This window comes from Nanorana parkeri, unplaced genomic scaffold (genome assembly GCF_000935625.1).
Source record: "Nanorana parkeri isolate BGI_ZX_2015 unplaced genomic scaffold, ASM93562v1 scaffold2184, whole genome shotgun sequence".
NCBI lineage: Eukaryota > Metazoa > Chordata > Amphibia > Anura > Dicroglossidae > Nanorana > Nanorana parkeri.
The window spans coordinates 132166-152103 of record NW_017308452.1 but is presented as its reverse complement, the minus strand read 5'-3'; the positions used below and the strand labels follow the sequence as shown (position 1 = coordinate 152103).

The 19938-nt window shown below is 47.0% G+C and overlaps 1 protein-coding gene across 2 annotated transcripts in view; it reads right to left on the bottom strand.

The window, feature by feature from the left end:
* CACNG4 (calcium voltage-gated channel auxiliary subunit gamma 4) overlaps positions 1-19938 on the bottom strand; it is a 32644-nt gene that overhangs the window by 3933 nt on the left and 8773 nt on the right. For both annotated transcript variants that reach the window (XM_018572953.1, XM_018572951.1), the window contains 2 exons: positions 9996-10079; positions 583-723 (listed from right to left, as the gene is read on the bottom strand). In XM_018572953.1, the coding sequence (XP_018428455.1) occupies positions 583-723; positions 9996-10079 (225 nt within the window). The remainder of the gene's footprint in view (positions 1-582; positions 724-9995; positions 10080-19938) is intronic.

Below are 19938 nucleotides of genomic sequence, written 5' to 3'. Positions count from 1 at the left end.
CACACACACACACACACACACACACACACTATTAGACGTGCAAAGACTAAATGAACGGAAACTAAAAATGTTTTCATTAGTTTCGTCAAATGAAACAAATTTGTATGCTATTTGGTGCCGCCATCCTGGAGGCGGGGCGCATGGCGTCACATGACGCCGTGCGTGGCATAGGGTGACATAACACGTCTGTTGGGGGGGGGGCACAATTTTCTGTTCTTGCCTCGGGCGAAAAAGGAGCTAGCTACGCCTCTGGCTATGGGGACAGAAATGTGTCATTGTACCGTAATGTACTTCAAGCTCCAAGCAGCACAAAGCTCAGATTGTGATCACAAGGAACCGGGACCATTGAATTTCTTCGTGTTGATATTGTGTCGCGCTTCAGGAAACATGCAACAGAAAACTGGGGTGTGAATTGGGGACTGGCTTCGCTTGGTGCATGCTTGAGAGAGTGTTGTGGTCGTCTGATCAGTGACACAAGCAGGAGAATAGCATTGTCAGAGGAGTGTCAGCAGTGGCGCCCCCTACCTGCACATGTCGTACAGCGATGGGGGTAATTACAGATCATCGTCATGTCCTGCTTACCGGCAGCTACGAAGAGTATCCCAGCGCTGAGTATGATGTTATTCCTCCGCTTATAAATCCTCCCGGCGCCAACACACAGGCCGCCCAGTAACAGGAGGATGGTGCTGAGTATGGGGAAGACGCTGGAGGCGCGGACGATGCCTGGGGATGACAATACAATGATCATTGACCGGTGTGCCTTCAACATTTCCCATCACCGGCAGAACAATACCCCGCCCCCTCCTTCCATGTGATAACTCTGCTTCATCCTTAAAGCATCACTCCATCTGTGACTTCTTATCTTGTGTTGTGAATAATGGAGAGGAGATGGTGAATAATGGAGAGGAGATGGTGAATAAGGGAGAGGAGACAGTGAATAATGGAGAGGAGATGGTGAATAAAGGAGAGGAGATGGATATGGTGAATAATGGAGAGGAGATGGATATGGTGAATAATGGGAGAGGAGACGGTGAATAATGGAGAGGGTATGGTGAATAATGGAGAGGAGACGGTGAATAATGGAGAGGAGACGGTGAATAATGGAGAGGAGATGGTGAATAAAGGAGAGGAGACCGGGAATAATGGAGAGGAGATGGTGAATAATAGAGAGAGGACGGTGAATAATGGAGAGGAGATGGATATGGTGAATAATGGAGAGGAGATGGTGAATAATGGAGAGGAGATGGATATGGTGAATAATGGAGAGGAGATGGATATGGTGAATAATGGGAGAGGAGACGGTGAATAATGGAGAGGGTATGGTGAATAATGGAGAGGAGACGGTGAATAATGGAGAGGAGACGGTGAATAATGGAGAGGAGATGGTGAATAAAGGAGAGGAGACCGGGAATAATGGAGAGGAGATGGTGAATAATAGAGAGAGGACGGTGAATAATGGAGAGGAGATGGATATGGTGAATAATGGGAGAGGAGACGGTGAATAATGGAGAGGAGATGGTGAATAAAGGAGAGGAGACCGGGAATAATGGAGAGGAGATGGTGAATAAAGGAGAGGAGACCGGGAATAATGGAGAGGAGATGGTGAATAAAGGAGAGGAGACCGGGAATAATGGAGAGGAGATGGTGAATAAAGGAGAGGAGACCGGGAATAATGGAGAGGAGATGGTGAATAAAGGAGAGGAGACCGGGAATAATGGAGAGGAGATGGTGAATAAAGGAGAGGAGACCGGGAATAATGGAGAGGAGATGGTGAATAAAGGAGAGGAGACCGGGAATAATGGAGAGGAGATGGTGAATAAAGGAGAGGAGACCGGGAATAATGGAGAGGAGATGGTGAATAAAGGAGAGGAGACCGGGAATAATGGAGAGGAGATGGTGAATAAAGGAGAGGAGACCGGGAATAATGGAGAGGAGATGGTGAATAAAGGAGAGGAGACCGGGAATAATGGAGAGGAGATGGTGAATAAAGGAGAGGAGACCGGGAATAATGGAGAGGAGATGGTGAATAAAGGAGAGGAGACCGGGAATAATGGAGAGGAGATGGTGAATAAAGGAGAGGAGACCGGGAATAATGGAGAGGAGATGGTGAATAAAGGAGAGGAGACCGGGAATAATGGAGAGGAGATGGTGAATAAAGGAGAGGAGACCGGGAATAATGGAGAGGAGATGGTGAATAAAGGAGAGGAGACCGGGAATAATGGAGAGGAGATGGTGAATAAAGGAGAGGAGACCGGGAATAATGGAGAGGAGATGGTGAATAAAGGAGAGGAGACCGGGAATAATGGAGAGGAGATGGTGAATAAAGGAGAGGAGACCGGGAATAATGGAGAGGAGATGGTGAATAAAGGAGAGGAGACCGGGAATAATGGAGAGGAGATGGTGAATAAAGGAGAGGAGACCGGGAATAATGGAGAGGAGATGGTGAATAAAGGAGAGGAGACCGGGAATAATGGAGAGGAGATGGTGAATAAAGGAGAGGAGACCGGGAATAATGGAGAGGAGATGGTGAATAAAGGAGAGGAGACCGGGAATAATGGAGAGGAGATGGTGAATAAAGGAGAGGAGACCGGGAATAATGGAGAGGAGATGGTGAATAAAGGAGAGGAGACCGGGAATAATGGAGAGGAGATGGTGAATAAAGGAGAGGAGACCGGGAATAATGGAGAGGAGATGGTGAATAAAGGAGAGGAGACCGGGAATAATGGAGAGGAGATGGTGAATAAAGGAGAGGAGACCGGGAATAATGGAGAGGAGATGGTGAATAAAGGAGAGGAGACCGGGAATAATGGAGAGGAGATGGTGAATAAAGGAGAGGAGACCGGGAATAATGGAGAGGAGATGGTGAATAAAGGAGAGGAGACCGGGAATAATGGAGAGGAGATGGTGAATAAAGGAGAGGAGACCGGGAATAATGGAGAGGAGATGGTGAATAAAGGAGAGGAGACCGGGAATAATGGAGAGGAGATGGTGAATAAAGGAGAGGAGACCGGGAATAATGGAGAGGAGATGGTGAATAAAGGAGAGGAGACCGGGAATAATGGAGAGGAGATGGTGAATAAAGGAGAGGAGACCGGGAATAATGGAGAGGAGATGGTGAATAAAGGAGAGGAGACCGGGAATAATGGAGAGGAGATGGTGAATAATGGAGAGGAGATGGTGAATAGTGGAGAGAGGAGGTTTATTGCCATCTGCGTCCTTCTTTCCTAGTGACTAGAACATTCCCCTCCATTTCTTGTATGGGGACAGGAAGTGAAGGAAAATCTCCCTAATGGTGTCACAGAAATACAAACCTCACAGTAATTCTAACTCTTCCCTTCTCTATCCAACTCTAAAATCCACAGCTTTCTTTATAACAATCCATGGTTCCTACAAATCCCATCATGCCTCTGGGAGTCAGGCCAGTAACTGTCAGTCATGCAATACCTCATGGGACTTGTAGTTCCACGACAGCTGGAGGGCCCGGAGTGGCCCACCCCTGCATTGGAGTCTAGGAGTGGCCATTTCAACACATGACACAGACATGATCCGCTGCTGTCGCCATCAGGAAACCAGCCTTGGGAAATGTCGTGCAGCCATCACTGGAGTGCATGTAGACGGGAAGTGGGTACAAAGAGGCTGCAGGAGATCAGCAGCACCGAGATGGAACAAATTATGAAAATTAAAGGTGCAATTAGACTGCAATGGTACTCGGAGCAAAGAGCAACCTAAATGTTGTCCAGGTTGAGTTAAGACTTGCTGTAATCCATCTTTCACCGACTCCTTACCCGTTTCCACAACTTGCGCAGCGGGCCATCTTGTGCTATGGCTCCTCCTATAATGGGCGTGGCAAGACCTCGATCCAATAAACAGGCAACCGGTTATGTGTGATAAATTGGTTAAGCGGGAAGATACGTTTGAAACATTGTAACAATATCTGCAGCTGTGTTTCATGCAATCAAATACTTTCTTTTCACTGTTTGCATTCGTTCTCCTTTTTTTTACTTGGATTCATCTTCATTTTGTGCTTTTTATTCCTCCCCCCCAGGTCTGAATCTGATGCAAGAACGACCCGCTGGAGACATCCCCGACACAAACTGCAGCTTAAAGGTACAGTAACGCTGGATTCTTCCTTCCATAACGAGTGAGGTGTATGACCCGCAGCCCCATTTCTTCAGCTCCTCTAGGGAGGGAGGGGGCGGCTGTATTATATCGCAGAACGACCAGCCGCCTTTTAATATGATATTAATAACACTTTACGATCAGAGCAGGTGGAGTCTCTGCTGTATAATTGAGATACGATGTTTTATTGAAGGTAAAAAGTAATTATGAGCGGAGTACATTATTTCCCCAAAGCACTCTCGGTACATTTCCAGATCCCCCCCCTTCACCGACTCCTGCTGACATTTAACGACGTCCAGTAATTATTCCTCCCAGCTCTGAGCCGGTGAGACCCCGAGCGCCACGGCATTTTGTCTGGCGGAGTCCGGTTTCTGTATAATTAAAGCTGGTTTTGGCAAAGGTAGCAACACTTTCTAATTGTGAAGGGCAGATAAACAGGAGGGGGGGGGGGGGGGTCCCAGAATATTGTCCGGTGTCCTGGAATAAAGACTTGGGAGTGTCTGTGCTCTGCAACTCCAGGCTCATGGCGGAACCCCCCAGAATATTGTCCGGTGTCCTGGAATAAAGACTTGGGAGTGTCTGTGCTCTGCAACTCCAGGCTCATGGCGGAACCCCCCAGAATATTGTCCGGTGTCCTGGAATAAAGACTTGGGAGTAAAGATGGATGAGGTCGTGAGTTTTCACTTGGCCAGAAATGACCTTTGTAGCTGCAGGCGCTGTGGAGAAATGAATCCTCAAATGTCACAACACAGACTTGGGAAGTCAGGTTGTCAGTTTCTGAATAGCTTGCAGCACACGCTGTGTATTGTTAGGAGAAGGTTGGCAGGCTGCAAAGAGTCAGCCGGCATATCAACTAGGATTTCAGTGTTCCTCTTGTAAACTTGAATGTCTCCACAGTGCCTGCAGCTACACATTCTATTGATGACTTGTTTTAAAGCTCCTTTACTGCTCATGAAGAATACACAGATACTAGAACGTCTGGACTCTGGTCACACGTGCACTTTTCATGGATGCATTGAGCTTTAAATGTTTTCTGGATCAATTTTGCAGCAGCTTCTTTCAACTATCTTGGACCAGGTCTTGGGCCAAACAACATCCCCTCATTGGCCAGGAGCATGGTGTTAGAGCTTGAACGCTAACTCTTTGTTTATAGACAAGTCATGTGATCGTCCTGTCAGTGCTGACCTAGCGATCACATGACTTTGTTTATAGACAAGCTATTAGATCGTCATATCAGTGCTGACCTAGCGATCACGTGACTTTGTTTATAGACAAGCTATTAGATTGTCCTATGAGTGCTGACCTAAGGATCACGTGACTTTGTTTATAGACTAGTCACGTGATCGTCGTATCAGTGCTGACCTAGTGATCACATGACTTTGTTTATAGACAAGTCGTGTGATCATCATATCAGTGCTGATCTAGCGATCACGTGATTCTGTTTATAGACAAGCCATGTGATCGTCATATCAGTGCAGGCCTAGCGATCACGTGACTTTGTTTATAAACACGTCATGTGATCGTCATATCAGTGCTGACCTAGCGATCACGTGACTTTGTAAACAAAGGGTTACAGTTACCGCTGGGGTTGGCTTTGTTTATCAGCAAGCCATTGATCATCATGCCGGATGGTTTGGTTAGTAAACAAAGCCACGTGATTTTTTTTTTCTCAAACACACTTTGCCTAGCCAGTCCACAAGGGGAAATTTGAGGCCAGATGTACTCATGGCAACATTTCAAATCAATGTAGGGAAAGCCTTTATGGACTCTTCCTACAGAACCGGCATCTCTGTTTTGTCCATACATTCCATGAAACTGAGACACTTCATGTGGAAATATCCGCCCCTATGTACATAGGGGGCTGGTTGTGGTAGTCTGCCTCAGGTGAGACTCCTTTTAGGTTTTAATGGCTGATATGAGGGAACAACAGGTAACGCTTGGCACCATAGGACATGGTCATACAATAAAGGGAACGCTACGTCCTGTGGAGGTGGATCAAGTTTGACCGACTCTTCCACAATAATTGTAAGCAGCAGGTTTATAGGACTGATGGACTTATGTCTTTATTCAACCTCAAATACTATGTAACTTTCCGTGGTTTCAGAGCCATCCACGGCTGGGTTACTTTGCTGGAAAGAATGATTTTCACGGTTGGGATGCGTCATGTTACATTCGCCTGCAGTAAATGACATTTTATCACAGATTTGCTGCGTGCATAATTGTGATGGGGGGTCACCCCCTCCTAGATGTACAGCGAGTCAGTCAAAACACCCAGGGCCTGGCCTATTTTTAAGAAGTGCGCTTCTCTTCGTCTTCAGTTTGGAAGTTGCCAAACCAAGCGGAAACCTGGGAAGACGTCAGCTTGTTGCAGATATTGATTTCCAAGGCCCGGATTGAGCTGTTTTCAGCTGCCGGTGAAGGTAGAGGCTTGTGTTTGCTGCTTTCCTAATTCAGTGTCGTCGTCGTGAAAAACACAATCTGTTCTAGGGGACAGAAACCGGTCTGGTGTTTCCACACAGACACAAAGTATGAGAAATATGGAATTTCTGTCAAAGAGCTAAATACACAGCTGAGATGCATATAATTGGGATGTTCTACCAGCCCTGAGCCCCGGAGTCTACTGGTACAAGTATACTGTATGGCCGAGAGTTTGTGGACACCTAAATGAGCTTGTTGAACATCCCATTCCAAAGCCTTTTTTGTAATATGAAATCTGCCTCTCTTTTGTGGCTATACTATCCTCCATTCTGTTTGGTAAGACTTTCCACAAGATTTTGGAGGGAGTCATGGGGGAATTTGTATCATTTGTGAGGTCGGGTACAGATGTTGGATGAAGAGATGTGGCTCACAATCTGTTCCAATTCATTCCAGTAGTAGGTTTGAGGTCAGGGCTCTGTGCAGGACACTCGAGTTCCTTCACACCAAACTGGTCACACCATGTCTTTATGGAGCTGGCTTTGTACACAGGGTACAGTCATGGTGGGAACAGAAAAGGGTCTTCACCAAACTGGTCACACCATGTCTTTATGGAGATGGTTTTGTACACAGGGACAATTATGGTGGAACTTCATCAAACTGTCACCACAAGGTTGGAAGAACACAATTGTCTACAATGTCTTTGTTGTAGAGTTATAGAGCCTTTCATTGGAAACACTCAAACTCAATCTTTGGGATAGTTTTGGACACATAGGTAGGCATTAGGGGCAAGTGTCCCCAACCTTTTGACCATATAAAGTACTTTGAGTCTTTGGTATGTGATCACTATACTTCTACGGTTCAAGTACAGAATGCACTGTGGCATTTTTTTCTGCCCATCTTTTGGGTCCCTAGTGATCCAGAGGAAGGGAGAAGATGAATTTCTTACTGACCCATGATGGCAATCAGATAATTCTCTGGACTAAGGTTCACCTGTGTAGTTTCATCACTGTAAGTAACCCTTATAGTGCATATAAAAATTGGACCTTTTTGGCAATTTGTCTTGTGCTGTGGGAGACTCTTCCACATTTTCACTACTTTATGTATTAATATAAGGCAGTGGGTCGCAACCCACAGTTGAGGGGGTCCCCACGTGCCTTGTGCTGCTCTAGGTAAGAGGCTACCCAGCTTCCACCTAGCGTGGCAGTGTCAGTTCGCCTAGATGGCGCTGCAGCGGCGGCGGCCGGAGAGGATCAGAGAGAGGGGAGCAGGCAGGAGTTGGGGGAGGTGAGTGCTTGATCACCACAGAGCCTGCACTGGGCACCACAGAGCCCGCACTGGATGCCACCAGAGAGTCCCACTAGCCACCTGAGAGCCCACACAGATACTAGTATTGGTGCATCCCTACATTTTACAGATGGGGTCAACACAACTTGGCAAATGTTACCAAGGGGTCCCGGCCCTAGAAAGGTTGAGAACCCCTGATATAAGGTGATCATAAGATCCCCAATGTATTTATTAGTTGATGATATCTGCCTTAGGCCCCATTTACACTGAGCGACATGAAAATCGCGCAATTTTCCGCGCAATTTTCTTTGAGCGACATGTCGCGCAACTTTTTTCTATTGGGCTGTATGCAATCAGGAGTAAAATCACTCGAAATCACTTGAAAAAAGGGTCATGTAGGAGCTACAAGCGATATTGAGCGATATTGGTCGATATTGAGCGACGAGATGTGAACAGCTCCATTGAAATGGATTGGAGAAGCTACATAGAGCCTTGGCTCTCAACTGGTGGGTCGTGGCCCAAAAGTGGGTCGCGACCCTGTGTTCAGTGGGTCCCTACATGCTCCTCAGCCTCCCCCTAGTGCAGCACTGTCCATTCTCACACCGAACAGCCATTCAAAATATGCTGCCCAGCGCCAAGTGTCAGCTTGGGGTGGGGGTGGGGTGAGGTTGGCTGGGTGTTTGACAGCGAGGGAGCTCCATTCATAAATGCATTGCTTATAGCCCCTTGCATGTCCTATAGCGGTACTTGGACCGGAGTAACATCACGTTCTGGCTCCTCTACAGGAGCGCATTGGGAGCTCTACAAGCATTGCACATATAGATGGAGCTCCGTCACAGCACAGCAGCCCACACTGCCGTGCGTTCCATTGCAGTGCGACTTGGGTCGCGACTTAATGACCGAGGACAAATGTGGGTCCTGAGGTGCACAGGTTGAGAACCGCTGACATAGAGCGATATCGTGTGGAAATATGAGCGATATCGCTGCAAAAATCGCTCGATAAGTCGCTCAGTGTGAATGGGGCCTTATGTGTTTAATAGAATGATACATTCACTGATGATTTTCCCTGTATCTGTTCTTTATTGTTAGTAACATTGTATCAGTTCCTCAGATTTCTTTACTTCTTCTCTTCTCTATGTAGTCCAGGTCTCGTCTTCTGCGTTCCCCGGCGTTCACTCCACATGCTCTCCTAGCAGTGCTGGTTTCTCTTCATCTTGGAACGATATTCTATTGTACAGAAGTGACAGTTTTGGTTGGACTTGATGTCCTTTGTGTCTTTTTTACATTCTCTGTAACTTTTGAACGTTTCCAGTGTTTTTGAAGATTTGTGGTCTTTGTCTAAAGAAATGGTGTCACTGAGGCTGCTGGAAGGATTCTTTCCCCGCACGGTGACGTTATGACAGTAATATGTAGATGGGATCTGACATATCTGTGTCTAGGGAAGCACGCTAAGAATCACGAATGTTGGCTGTCTAGAAAAGGCTCAAACACCCCCCAAAAAGATTATTTTCTTTAGCGATTGTATGGCATTCTACATTTCCTGAGCGGTCCTGTGTATATGACAACACTACAGGTTGTCAAAGCATAACATAAAAATCAAATCTTTTTTTCTTAATGAAGAGATGAGTGTGTTCCGCTTTAATGATGCCTCTGAGTGCAGCCGGCGCACTGCGATCTTTGCTGACATTAGCCGGAATTGTAATTTAAGAATTGGAGCGGTAATGGCTGTAATCTTCTCAGACATCAGAGACTGCATTCACATATGCGAAAGTCTTTGTCCATGAGCGCGATGCTTTAATTTTCTGTGTTTTACTGTTCTGCGGATGGGTTCTTACTGCGTTCAAAACCATGCAGGTTACATGTGGAAAACTGTGTATTTTCATTATCTCAGAGATGTATTTTCCCTCACTTCCTGTCCCTGTGACACCTGTACAAAAGATGAGGGGAGTTGTCACCAGCACATGGGCTATAAAATCTTTGTCCGACGTCTAACCCATTCCCCCTCTACTTAACATGCGTCCCCTTTGTCCCCATTGGAGATATCCTGCAGGAAGAGAAGGGGGGCCCGGCACCACAGCGGTCTCCTCTGCGTTCCTTCCCATAATCCCTTGTTCCTGGCGCCATCATACCCTTTGGGTCCTGTCAGTGCAATGATATGAAAGTTGCATACTCACGTAGGAGGTACTCGGAGCTGTCGTGGTCGTAGTCATTGTCTTCAGGAAAGTGATTAATTCGGAAGCAGTTTCCTTTGTACAGACCTGAACAAAGAGAATAAAACATGGCTGAACCATCATCATGCTGGCCGCGCTGCGCCTGCAGAACGCTGATACATACAAACACCTGGAATGTGACCCCTGCTTGTACCCACATGGTGTATACAGTGTGTCTAGGCTTTCTCTGTAAAACTACAAGTCCCATCACACTCCAATGGTGTCGGTCCTATCTCTGTGGTACTACAGTCTCTCTCGTGTAGAACTACAAGTAAAAGCGCACCCACTTCCTGCAGTGACAGGTACTCACACAGCCCATCTTAATGAATGCGTTCCTTTCCAGCAGACCTAAAAGATGCTGATAAATCATCTCTGGCTGTGCTCCGTGATCTGGGTCCGCACCCCACTCCCCGAAGTGCCCACCTTCCTTGACCCGGCTAACGCATACGTGACACTCTGTGCCCCCGGACGTCTGTGTCTGCTTACACGTTACACAGGAGACAAATGTCTGTAGACGATCAATCTCTCCACTTGTCAACCATGGGATCCGTATCTCCTCTTCAATGTGTACATTCTACTGCACCCTTCCCTGAGAGGGGCATTTACTGCTCTGCACCCCAAAATGACACCACCCCTAAACAGATAGATAAGAGAAAGAGAGATCACATAGATATATAGAGAGATAGTTTAGAGCAGGGGTGCCCACAATTTTTGTGTTAAGATCTACTTTTCAAATGTCGAGCTACATGAGATCTACCAATGAAAAAAAACACCTCCCTCACTCTCTCTCCCCTGGCTGTCTCTCCTCTCTCTCTCTCTCATGGCTGTCTCTCCTTGCTCTCTCTCCTGGCTGTCTCTCCCTGCTCTCTCTCTCCTGGCTGTCTCTCCTCGCTCTCTCTCTCCTGGCTGTCTATCCTCGCTCTCTCTCTCCTGGCTGTCTCTCCTGGCTGTCCTGGCTCTCTCTCCTTGCTCTCTCTCCTGGCTGTCTCTCCTTGCTCTCTCTCCTGGCTGTCTCTCCTTGCTCTCTCTCCTGGCTGTGTCTCCTTGCTCTCTCTCCTGGCTGTCTCTCCTTGCTCTTTCTCCTTGCTCTCTCCCCTGGCTCTCTCCCCTGGCTCTCTCCCCTGGCTCTCTCCCCTGGCTCTCTCTCCTGGCTCTCTCTCCTCGCTCTCTCCTCGCTCTCTCTCCTTGCTTTCTCTCCTCGCTCTCTCTCCTGGCTGTCTCTCCTTGCTCTCTCTCCTGGCTGTGTCTCCTTGCTCTCTCTCCTGGCTGTCTCTCCTTGCTCTTTCTCCTTGCTCTCTCCCCTGGCTCTCTCCCCTGGCTCTCTCCCCTGGCTCTCTCTCCTGGCTCTCTCTCCTCGCTCTCTCCTCGCTCTCTCTCCTTGCTTTCTCTCCTCGCTCTCTCTCCTGGCTGTCTCTCCTTGCTTTCTGTCCTGGCTCTCTCTCCTTGCTCTCTCTCTCCTTGCTCTCTCTCTCCTTGCTCTCTCTCTCCTTGCTCTCTCTTCTGGCTGTCTCTCCTCGCTCTCTCCTCGCTCTCTCTTTCTCCTTGCTCTCTCCTTGCTCTCTCCTTGGTCTCTCTCTCCTGGCTCTCTCTCCTGGCTGTCTCTCCTCGCTCTCTCCTTGCTCTCTCTCTCCTTGCTCTCTCTTCTGGCTGTCTCTCCTCTCTCTCCTGGCTCACCTTGCTGTATTTTGCAACAGGCTGTGTAAACTAATTTTCTTTGATGTAATACATAGTACTACAACCCCCAGTATCCACCAGACAGGTGTCAGGGAGCTCGGCTCAGCAGACTCAGGCTAATAGGTAATCATGTGTGCACAGCGAGATAAATATACCAACATGGAATAAAGGGGCCGCCATTCCCCCCCTTCCTGATCTACCAGCATCAGCTTTGAGAGCTACTGGTAGATCACCATCTACCTAATGGGCACCCCTGGTTTAGACAGATACAGAGACATGTACGTACATAGATACATACACGGATAGATACATACAGGGATAGATACATGCACGGATAGATACATACAGGGATAGATACATGCACGGATAGATACATACAGGGATAGATACATGCACGGATAGATACATACAGGGATAGATACATGCACGGATAGATACATACAGGGATAGATACATGCACGGATAGATACATACAGGGATAGATACATGCACGGATAGATACATACAGGGATAGATACATGCACGGATAGATACATACAGGGATAGATACATACAGGGATAGATACATACACGGATAGATACATACACGGATAGATACATACACGGATAGATACATACAGGGATAGATACATACAGGGATAGATACATACAGGGATAGATACATACAGGGATAGATACATACAGGGATAGATACATACAGGGATAGATACATACAGGGATGGATAGATACATACACGGATAGATACATACAGGGATAGATACATACAGGGATAGATATATAAATACATATGATATCGATACATGTGATAGGCACATATATGATATATATGAGAGATAGATAATAAATAGATAAGAGAGAGAGATCACATAGATATTAATGAAAGAGATTCAAACACGGATACATACATAAATATGAGATAGATATATATACATTGATACAAATGAGATATAGAGAATAATCTTTAACAAAAAACAACTTTACAGGGGGTTTTGTTTGGGGGGAGGGGGCTGGAGTTGCACTTAAAGAATGTACCTGTTCCAGCTTACGTACAAATTCAACTTAAGAACAAACCTCCAGTCCCTATCTTGTTCGTGACCCGGGGGACTGTCAGTATATTTTATATCTGCTGAAACATTGTTCCGTCTTTGGGCAGCTATAGCTATAGCACAGTTGCAGCTTGTATTGCTGTGGTCTGGTCCCCTCAGTTTGCCCCTGGAGGACGACCTCCACCCACCTCCCTTTCCATGCAGAAATCTAGCGCGATGACGCTTCTGTGTAGATTCTGACAGCCGCCGTCGGCACAGTCACGGAAGTGAGATCTTACTGCATTTTAAAGTGGATCTGCGCTTGTAAGAAGCGTTTGCACCTTGCGCGGCCTGCTATCATTCTGTGTAAAACTAGAACGCCGATGCAAAGCGCTCTCAACTTGAGGGAATCGCAGAGCAAAATGGAAATCCAGAGACAGGAAAAAAGAACGTTCCTCATCTAGACTGTGAAGGTTCTTGGTTATCCAGGTCATGGTGGAGATAGTAGTAGTTGGTTACATTCAACATGGACTAGTTCTAGAACGTTGAAGACGCTTCTACATGTCTAATGAGTGTCGGGTATTTCTGTGGTATGCTGGGGGCATAAATACTGGAAGTAGGTTGCTGGTATAGTGGGGATTTACTGTACTTTATATACTGGGGTATGTTCCTGTTGTATGGGGGGGGGGTATAAATAGTGAGGGTATTTTGGGTATGTTCCTGGTATGGTGGGAGTATAAATACTGGGGTATGTTCCTGGTATGGTGGGAGTATAAATGCTGGAGTAGGTTCCTGGTATGGTGGGGCTATAAATACTGGGGTATGTTCCTGGTATGGTGGGGGTATAAATACTGAGGTATGTTCCTGGTATGGTGGGGGTATAAATACTGAGGTATGTTCCTGGTATGGTGGGGTATAAATACCAGGGGTAGGTTCCTGGTATGGGAGGGGGTATAAATACCGGGGGTAGGTTCCTGGTATGGGGAGGGGACTAATCACTGGGGTATGTTCCTGGTATGGGGGGTATAAATACTGGGGGTATGTTCCTGGTATGGTGAGGGGTATAAATACTGGGGGTATGTTCCTGGTATGGTGAGGGGTATAAATACTGGGGGTATGTTCCTGGTATGGTGAGGGGTATAAATACCGGGGGTATGGTTTCTGTTATGGTGGGGTATAAATATCAGGGGTATGTTCCTGGTATGGTGGGGGTATAAATACCGTATGGTGGGGGTATAAATCTCGGTGGGGGGGATGTTGATGATACACATTAGACCTGTAGAAGTGTCTTGGAGAATCTACGTGAAGTCTTCCGGTAGAATGTGACTGGCAACAACTAGTTATATTGTTTGTAGTGACAGAAACATGTTTTCAGAGAGAAGCCGCACGCCGTAGAGCGCGGAGCAATGGGGGCCTCAGATGTGCGCACGTTTCACTGCACAGCTCCGGGAGACAGCCGCGTTAACAAGCCGCTTCTAATGACGTGAGGGAGGCAAAGCTGGGAGCCGTTACTGCTGGCGACCGCTTGTCCCCCCCCATCCATGCCAAGCACCACATCTCCGCTACAAGTCCGATCCGCGGTCTTTTACGCTTATTTCATCTGACACGTTCCATGCCTTAAAGAAGAACCCTTCCATAAATATCTGAACTCCCTGCCTAGCCCATCCTTTGTGTAACCTAAAGCAACAACGAGCCTTCCTGTAAAGAAATAATTCATTCATCATGGCGTCCTGATCACTCTAACATAGCAGTCCCTAAATATTAAGGGAAGGAGCTGATAGTTGCTGCTGTTCTGTCACATCGGCAGCTCCATGACTTAGAGTGGAGTTCTTCTTAAAGGGATAGTCGCCAATCACACACCTCTGTCTTCTTAATAAACTCTCCGCAGCATGTCAGCCTGTTATTATTTGTTGATCTCGGGTGAACGCAGGGTTGGGCTGCCATTTTATTTTTCCTGCTGATACTTTGTAATTAAAAAAGGAAGTTCCAGCTGTGCTGATGAGAAATAGACTCAGCAGGTGGGAAATGCTCGTAGAGTTCAGGTAGTGAAGTCAGCCCAATTGTAGTGCTTCCCTTTATTGCGTAATACTTTGAGGAAATTAGTATTTTTAATTGCAGCAATGAGGAGACAAAACCTAAAGGAAAATGTGCACTAGGGCTGCAACAACTAATCAATAATAATCGATTATGAGAATAGTTGTCAACTATTCTCATTACCGATTAGTTGGGAAAAATAGAGGGAGAGGGGGAAAGAGAGGGAGAAAGATAGGGGGGAGAGAGTTTTTCTTAATACGACTAATCAAAAAAATAATCTGACAACTAATTGAGTATGAGAATAATCGTTCGCTGCAGCCCTAATGTACACTATATGGACACAGGTCTGTAGACCCCTGATCATCACACCCTATATGATCTTGCTGGGCATTCCATCCCAAAATCCATGGGCATTAAGATGGAGCTGCCCCCTAATTGGCCATTAATTATAGAGTTGACCCCATTTTGCAGCTCTAACACTGCCCAATCTTCTGGGAATTCTTTCCACAAAATTTCGGAAGGTGCCTGTGGAACTTTGTCCCATTTGTGAGCTCAGGTACTGATGTTGGATGGGAAGACCTGGCTCACAATCAGTGTGTCATTTCATCCCCAAGGTGTGCAGTAGAGTTGAGGTCAGGGCTCTGTGCAGGACACCTGTGTTCCTCCACATCAAGCTGGTCACACCATGTCTTTATGGAGCTGGCTTTGTACACTGGAGACAGTCATGGTGGACCAGAAAAGGGTCTTCACCAAACTGGTCACACCATGTCTTTATGGAGCTGGCTTTGTACACTGGAGACAGTCATGGTGGACCAGAAAAGGGTCTTCACCAAACTGGTCACACCATGTCTTTATGGAGCTGGCTTTGTACACTGGAGACAGTCATGGTGGACCAGAAAAGGGTCTTCACCAAACTGGTCACACCATGTCTTTATGGAGCTGGCTTTGTACACTGGAGACAGTCATGGTGGACCAGAAAAGGGTCTTCACCAAACTGGTCACACCATGTCTTTATGGAGCTGGCTTTGTACACTGGAGACAGTCATGGTGGACCAGAAAAGGGTCTTCACCAAACTGGTCACACCATGTCTTTATGGAGCTGGCTTTGTACACTGGAGACAGTCATGGTGGACCAGAAAAGGGTCTTCACCAAACTGGTCACACCATGTCTTTATGGAGCTGGCTTTGTACACTGGAGACAGTCATGGTGGACCAGAAAAGGGTCTTCACCAAACTGGTCACACCATGTCTTTATGGAGCTGGCTTTGTACACTGGAGACAGTCATGGTGGACCAGAAAAGGGTCTTCACCAAACTGGTCACACCATGTCTTTATGGAGCTGGCTTTGTACACAGGGGACAGTCATAGTGGAACAGAAAAGGGTCTTCACCAAACTGGTCACACCATGTCTTTATGGAGCTGGCTTTGTACACAGGAGACAGTCATGGTGGAACAGAAAGGGGTCTTCACCAAACTGGTCACACCATGTCTTTATGGAGCTGGCTTTGTACACAGGGGACAGTCATGGTGGATATCATAAGGTTGGAAGAGTGTCTTTGTATGCTTTAGTATTAATAGAACCTTCACTGGAGACATCTGAGGGGGATACAGAATGATGTACCATCTGGGCATTGGAAGAAGGAGGTGTCTTATGTCTTATATCAGATGATGTACCAGTTTCTTCGGATAAAGGGAGTTGGGGGGTAACAGGGTCTATTTATTATTGATGATGGCAGCCTGGGCAGGGGGTCTGGTGGATGTTGAGCGGTTGTGCCTTTTAGCTGTATAGAATAATGTGACCTGTGAGATGTACACATCATACTCTTATAAAGCAGTTTGCTGTTTTGCTATACCGGTGGTGGGCAGGGGACCAAATTATGAAAGTCGGTGTTATGCAGGTTGATCCAGCGCTGTTCGTAGGCCGCACAGACGAATCAGCCATTTATAAGACATTATTCCAATCAGCATAAGTCTGGGCCCAATCATATCTGTGTGCGCACTTCCTGCACAATTTACATTCCATCCCCTCCAGGCAGCGGGGAATTGGAATCTATAACTTTGCCGTGTCATGACTCTCATTTACCGTAATGGGCTGCTGCCGTCTTATCGCCGATGACGCCTTTGGGAATTAGATGATACTGAACGAGGAAAGGAACAATTGCTGGAAAGTCCATTTAGGGGTGGCGCGGCGTTTAGTCATGCCAATGTGTCACTAGAAACCTGGAAGTCACAATTTCTGAACGATGGCCCTTGTTACGGTGTAAAAAAATCCCCAGATTATTCCAGTAACTGGCCCTGGTACAGTATATAAGGAAACCCTGTATGTAGTGTGGCAGTGTGTGGCAAAGCCACTGTGTAATCTCCATGTCTGTAGTGTCCAGCGCATGCTGATGGCACAGTGTGCATAGCCTTTAAAATAAAGGAGTTGGGAAGAGTTCAGGGCTCCACCTGGGAGACAGGAAAGCTCCACCCGGGAGTCAGGAAAGCTCCACCCGAGAGTCAGGAAAGCTCCACCCGGGAGTCAGGAAAGCTGCACCCGGGAGTCAGGAAAGCTCCACCCGGGAGTCAGGAAGGCTCCACCCGGGAGACAGGAAGGCTCCACCTGGGAGTCAGGAAAGCTCCACCTGGGAGTCAGGAAAGCTCCTCCCGGGAGTCAGGGTGGAGCCCAGCGCAGCAGAGTTCTGTGGATTGAAAAAAAAAACAGTGTGCAGGTTAGCACACGACTGAGGCTGCCTGGAGGTACAGACAGTGGCCTGAGGCCGGAGCAGCGGTGCTGCAAATGCAAATCCAGGAGGTTGGATGGGAATGTACTGCCAAGAGATGCTAAAGAACCCCTGCGAGGGTAAAAGCTTTGTTTTGTGAACTGTCATTTAATAAAAGTGGGCAAGAAAGCCCTGAGGTGAAGATTTCAGCGAGTGGATGCGTCCTTAATGCGATACTGTTTGGAGCGAATTCTCACAGTAGGAATTAGTTAGCACAGTGTGACTGGCCGAAGCCACCAAACATAAATTCACGTAGACAAACACTTTGTAAATGTCATTAAAGCTCCCAATTATTTTTATTTCTGTCTAGCGAGTCCTGAGATTTACACAGCTCTGCCACAAGGCACAGTCCTGTCTGGGGGCGGGGGCAGGGAGACTTTTATCATGGGAGTCCTATGGAGGAATGAATGGTGAATGACAATAAAACCTTCTATTAAACCCGCAAGATCTGACCCAACACTGAAGTAGATATAAACACTAGCTGGATGACACGGTCTATCATAAGCCATGGTATTAATTCATACAATGTTATCACTTTTTTTATCATCCCTTTCCCCATCACAGTGCTGCTGATATCCTCCGGCCTCTTTCATCCACTTCCTGTCTACATTTACCGCACATCGTTGCTTTGCAGCCGCTTCCTGATGGTGACAACAGCAGACCATGCCATCGGGCACGTGACCGGGTGACAACGCAGGAGCACAATTAGGGGACCTGGACAGAGTGATGTCACCCTTTAACAGGAAGCGTCTAAGCAAGAACCCCCGTGGCAGGATCACTGGGGATTATTGTAATGAAAGCTGCAGATTTACAAAGATTAAAAATACGTGTTGAGGTGATTGGGTGTATCTGATTATACAATCCTCGTTAGATCTGCCAACTAATATGTAGTGCCATTTGTATACCATCAGGCAGGACCTTCTACAAAGTTCTCCAAATAATCCCCTTTCTCGCCTTCATGTTTTTAGTAGGTGACGTCACCTGCACATGCCCAGTGTGTTTTTCCTTCTCGGCATCCTTGCTGTGACGGGATCTGCATCCAGCGCCTTGCCAGAATGACGTTGGCCTCCAGCTCCAGCATAGGGGCTTGCCGTACTTCTCACTAAAGTGAAGCCCATGGTCTGCCAACGCAAGGGTTTGCTTGCTGGCATCTGTGGTGGGCCAAAGGAGGTATTGAGGAAGATGCATTCAAGGTGCCAAAATGCATCCAAGATGGCACCGGCTTCAGTGGAAGTGAAGGTAGTCACGCCAACAGTATTGTACAGGAAGAAGAGATACACATTGGTCTATTCCTCATTTCTATAACATCTGGAGAACTTTTGGTCTTCTGGAAGGTCCAGGTCTACTCTGTCAAAGCGTTTCCATGTCTGTGAGGAGCAGACACATCAGGAGCTCATCAGATCAGTGAGTGGGCCAAATGTATGGCATCGAGATCTCGCATAGTATTGTCCTCGGCTTCCCTATTGGTCATGAAGCCTACCTGGTCAGCGTGTATGATTATATTGGAAGAGCAGCATGACCCACGAGCTTGGGGAACATTTTAAGGTCCAAGTTTAGGAGAGGAATCTGCAGTAGTTCATGCAGAACGAGGGGCCCTATCCCTATTTCGGACCCTGGGGTCTAGTTGTGAGCCGGTAATTAGTTATCAGGATATTCCAGGAGGTAAAGGCGCCCACTACTGGAGAACTTTTGAAAAGTTTTTTTTTTTCCTGTGGACGGCAGAGTTTACTTCCACATTACCATGTTAGAGATATTATGAGATTTAATGATTGAGTTTAAATATACTCAACGCAGAGGGTCCAAACCTACCAATCAATCCCCCCCCCCTGTACAGACCCGGGAAATCAGCACAGGGATGGTGGGAGCCCCTCATAATGGGCACAGCGGGTGTACAGACCCGGGAACTCAGCACAGGGATGGTGGGAGCCCCTCATAATGGGCACAGCGGGTGTACAGACCCGGGAACTCAGCACAGGGATGGAACTGTCTAGGCTCATGTCTGACTATGAGATCCCCCTGTGAATGCATACTTTTACACCAAACCTAAGCAGAAGCTTAAGCACTGATTTTCAATTCTGTTTTATTTCCTAAACTTAATAAGAGATGAAGCTTCATACCTCTCTAATAAATACTGCTGTAGTGTATGAAAGGGCTGCAGTGATGGCAGCTACCAGTTATACTCATCTCTAGCTGGACAATCCCAGAACACCAGCTACCATGACAGCTACTAAGTGCTAATTTGGTACAATGTAACACTCGGGGCAAGCATTGTCATGATGCCATGACCAGCATTCTGAAAGATGTATGTAACTAACTCTGATTGGTGGCTCCTTTGAACCCAAATACTACTCTCAGTGCCTGAATCATGTCTGGCTAAGTTTAGTTTTAGTTTTTTAACCCCCCCCCCCCCC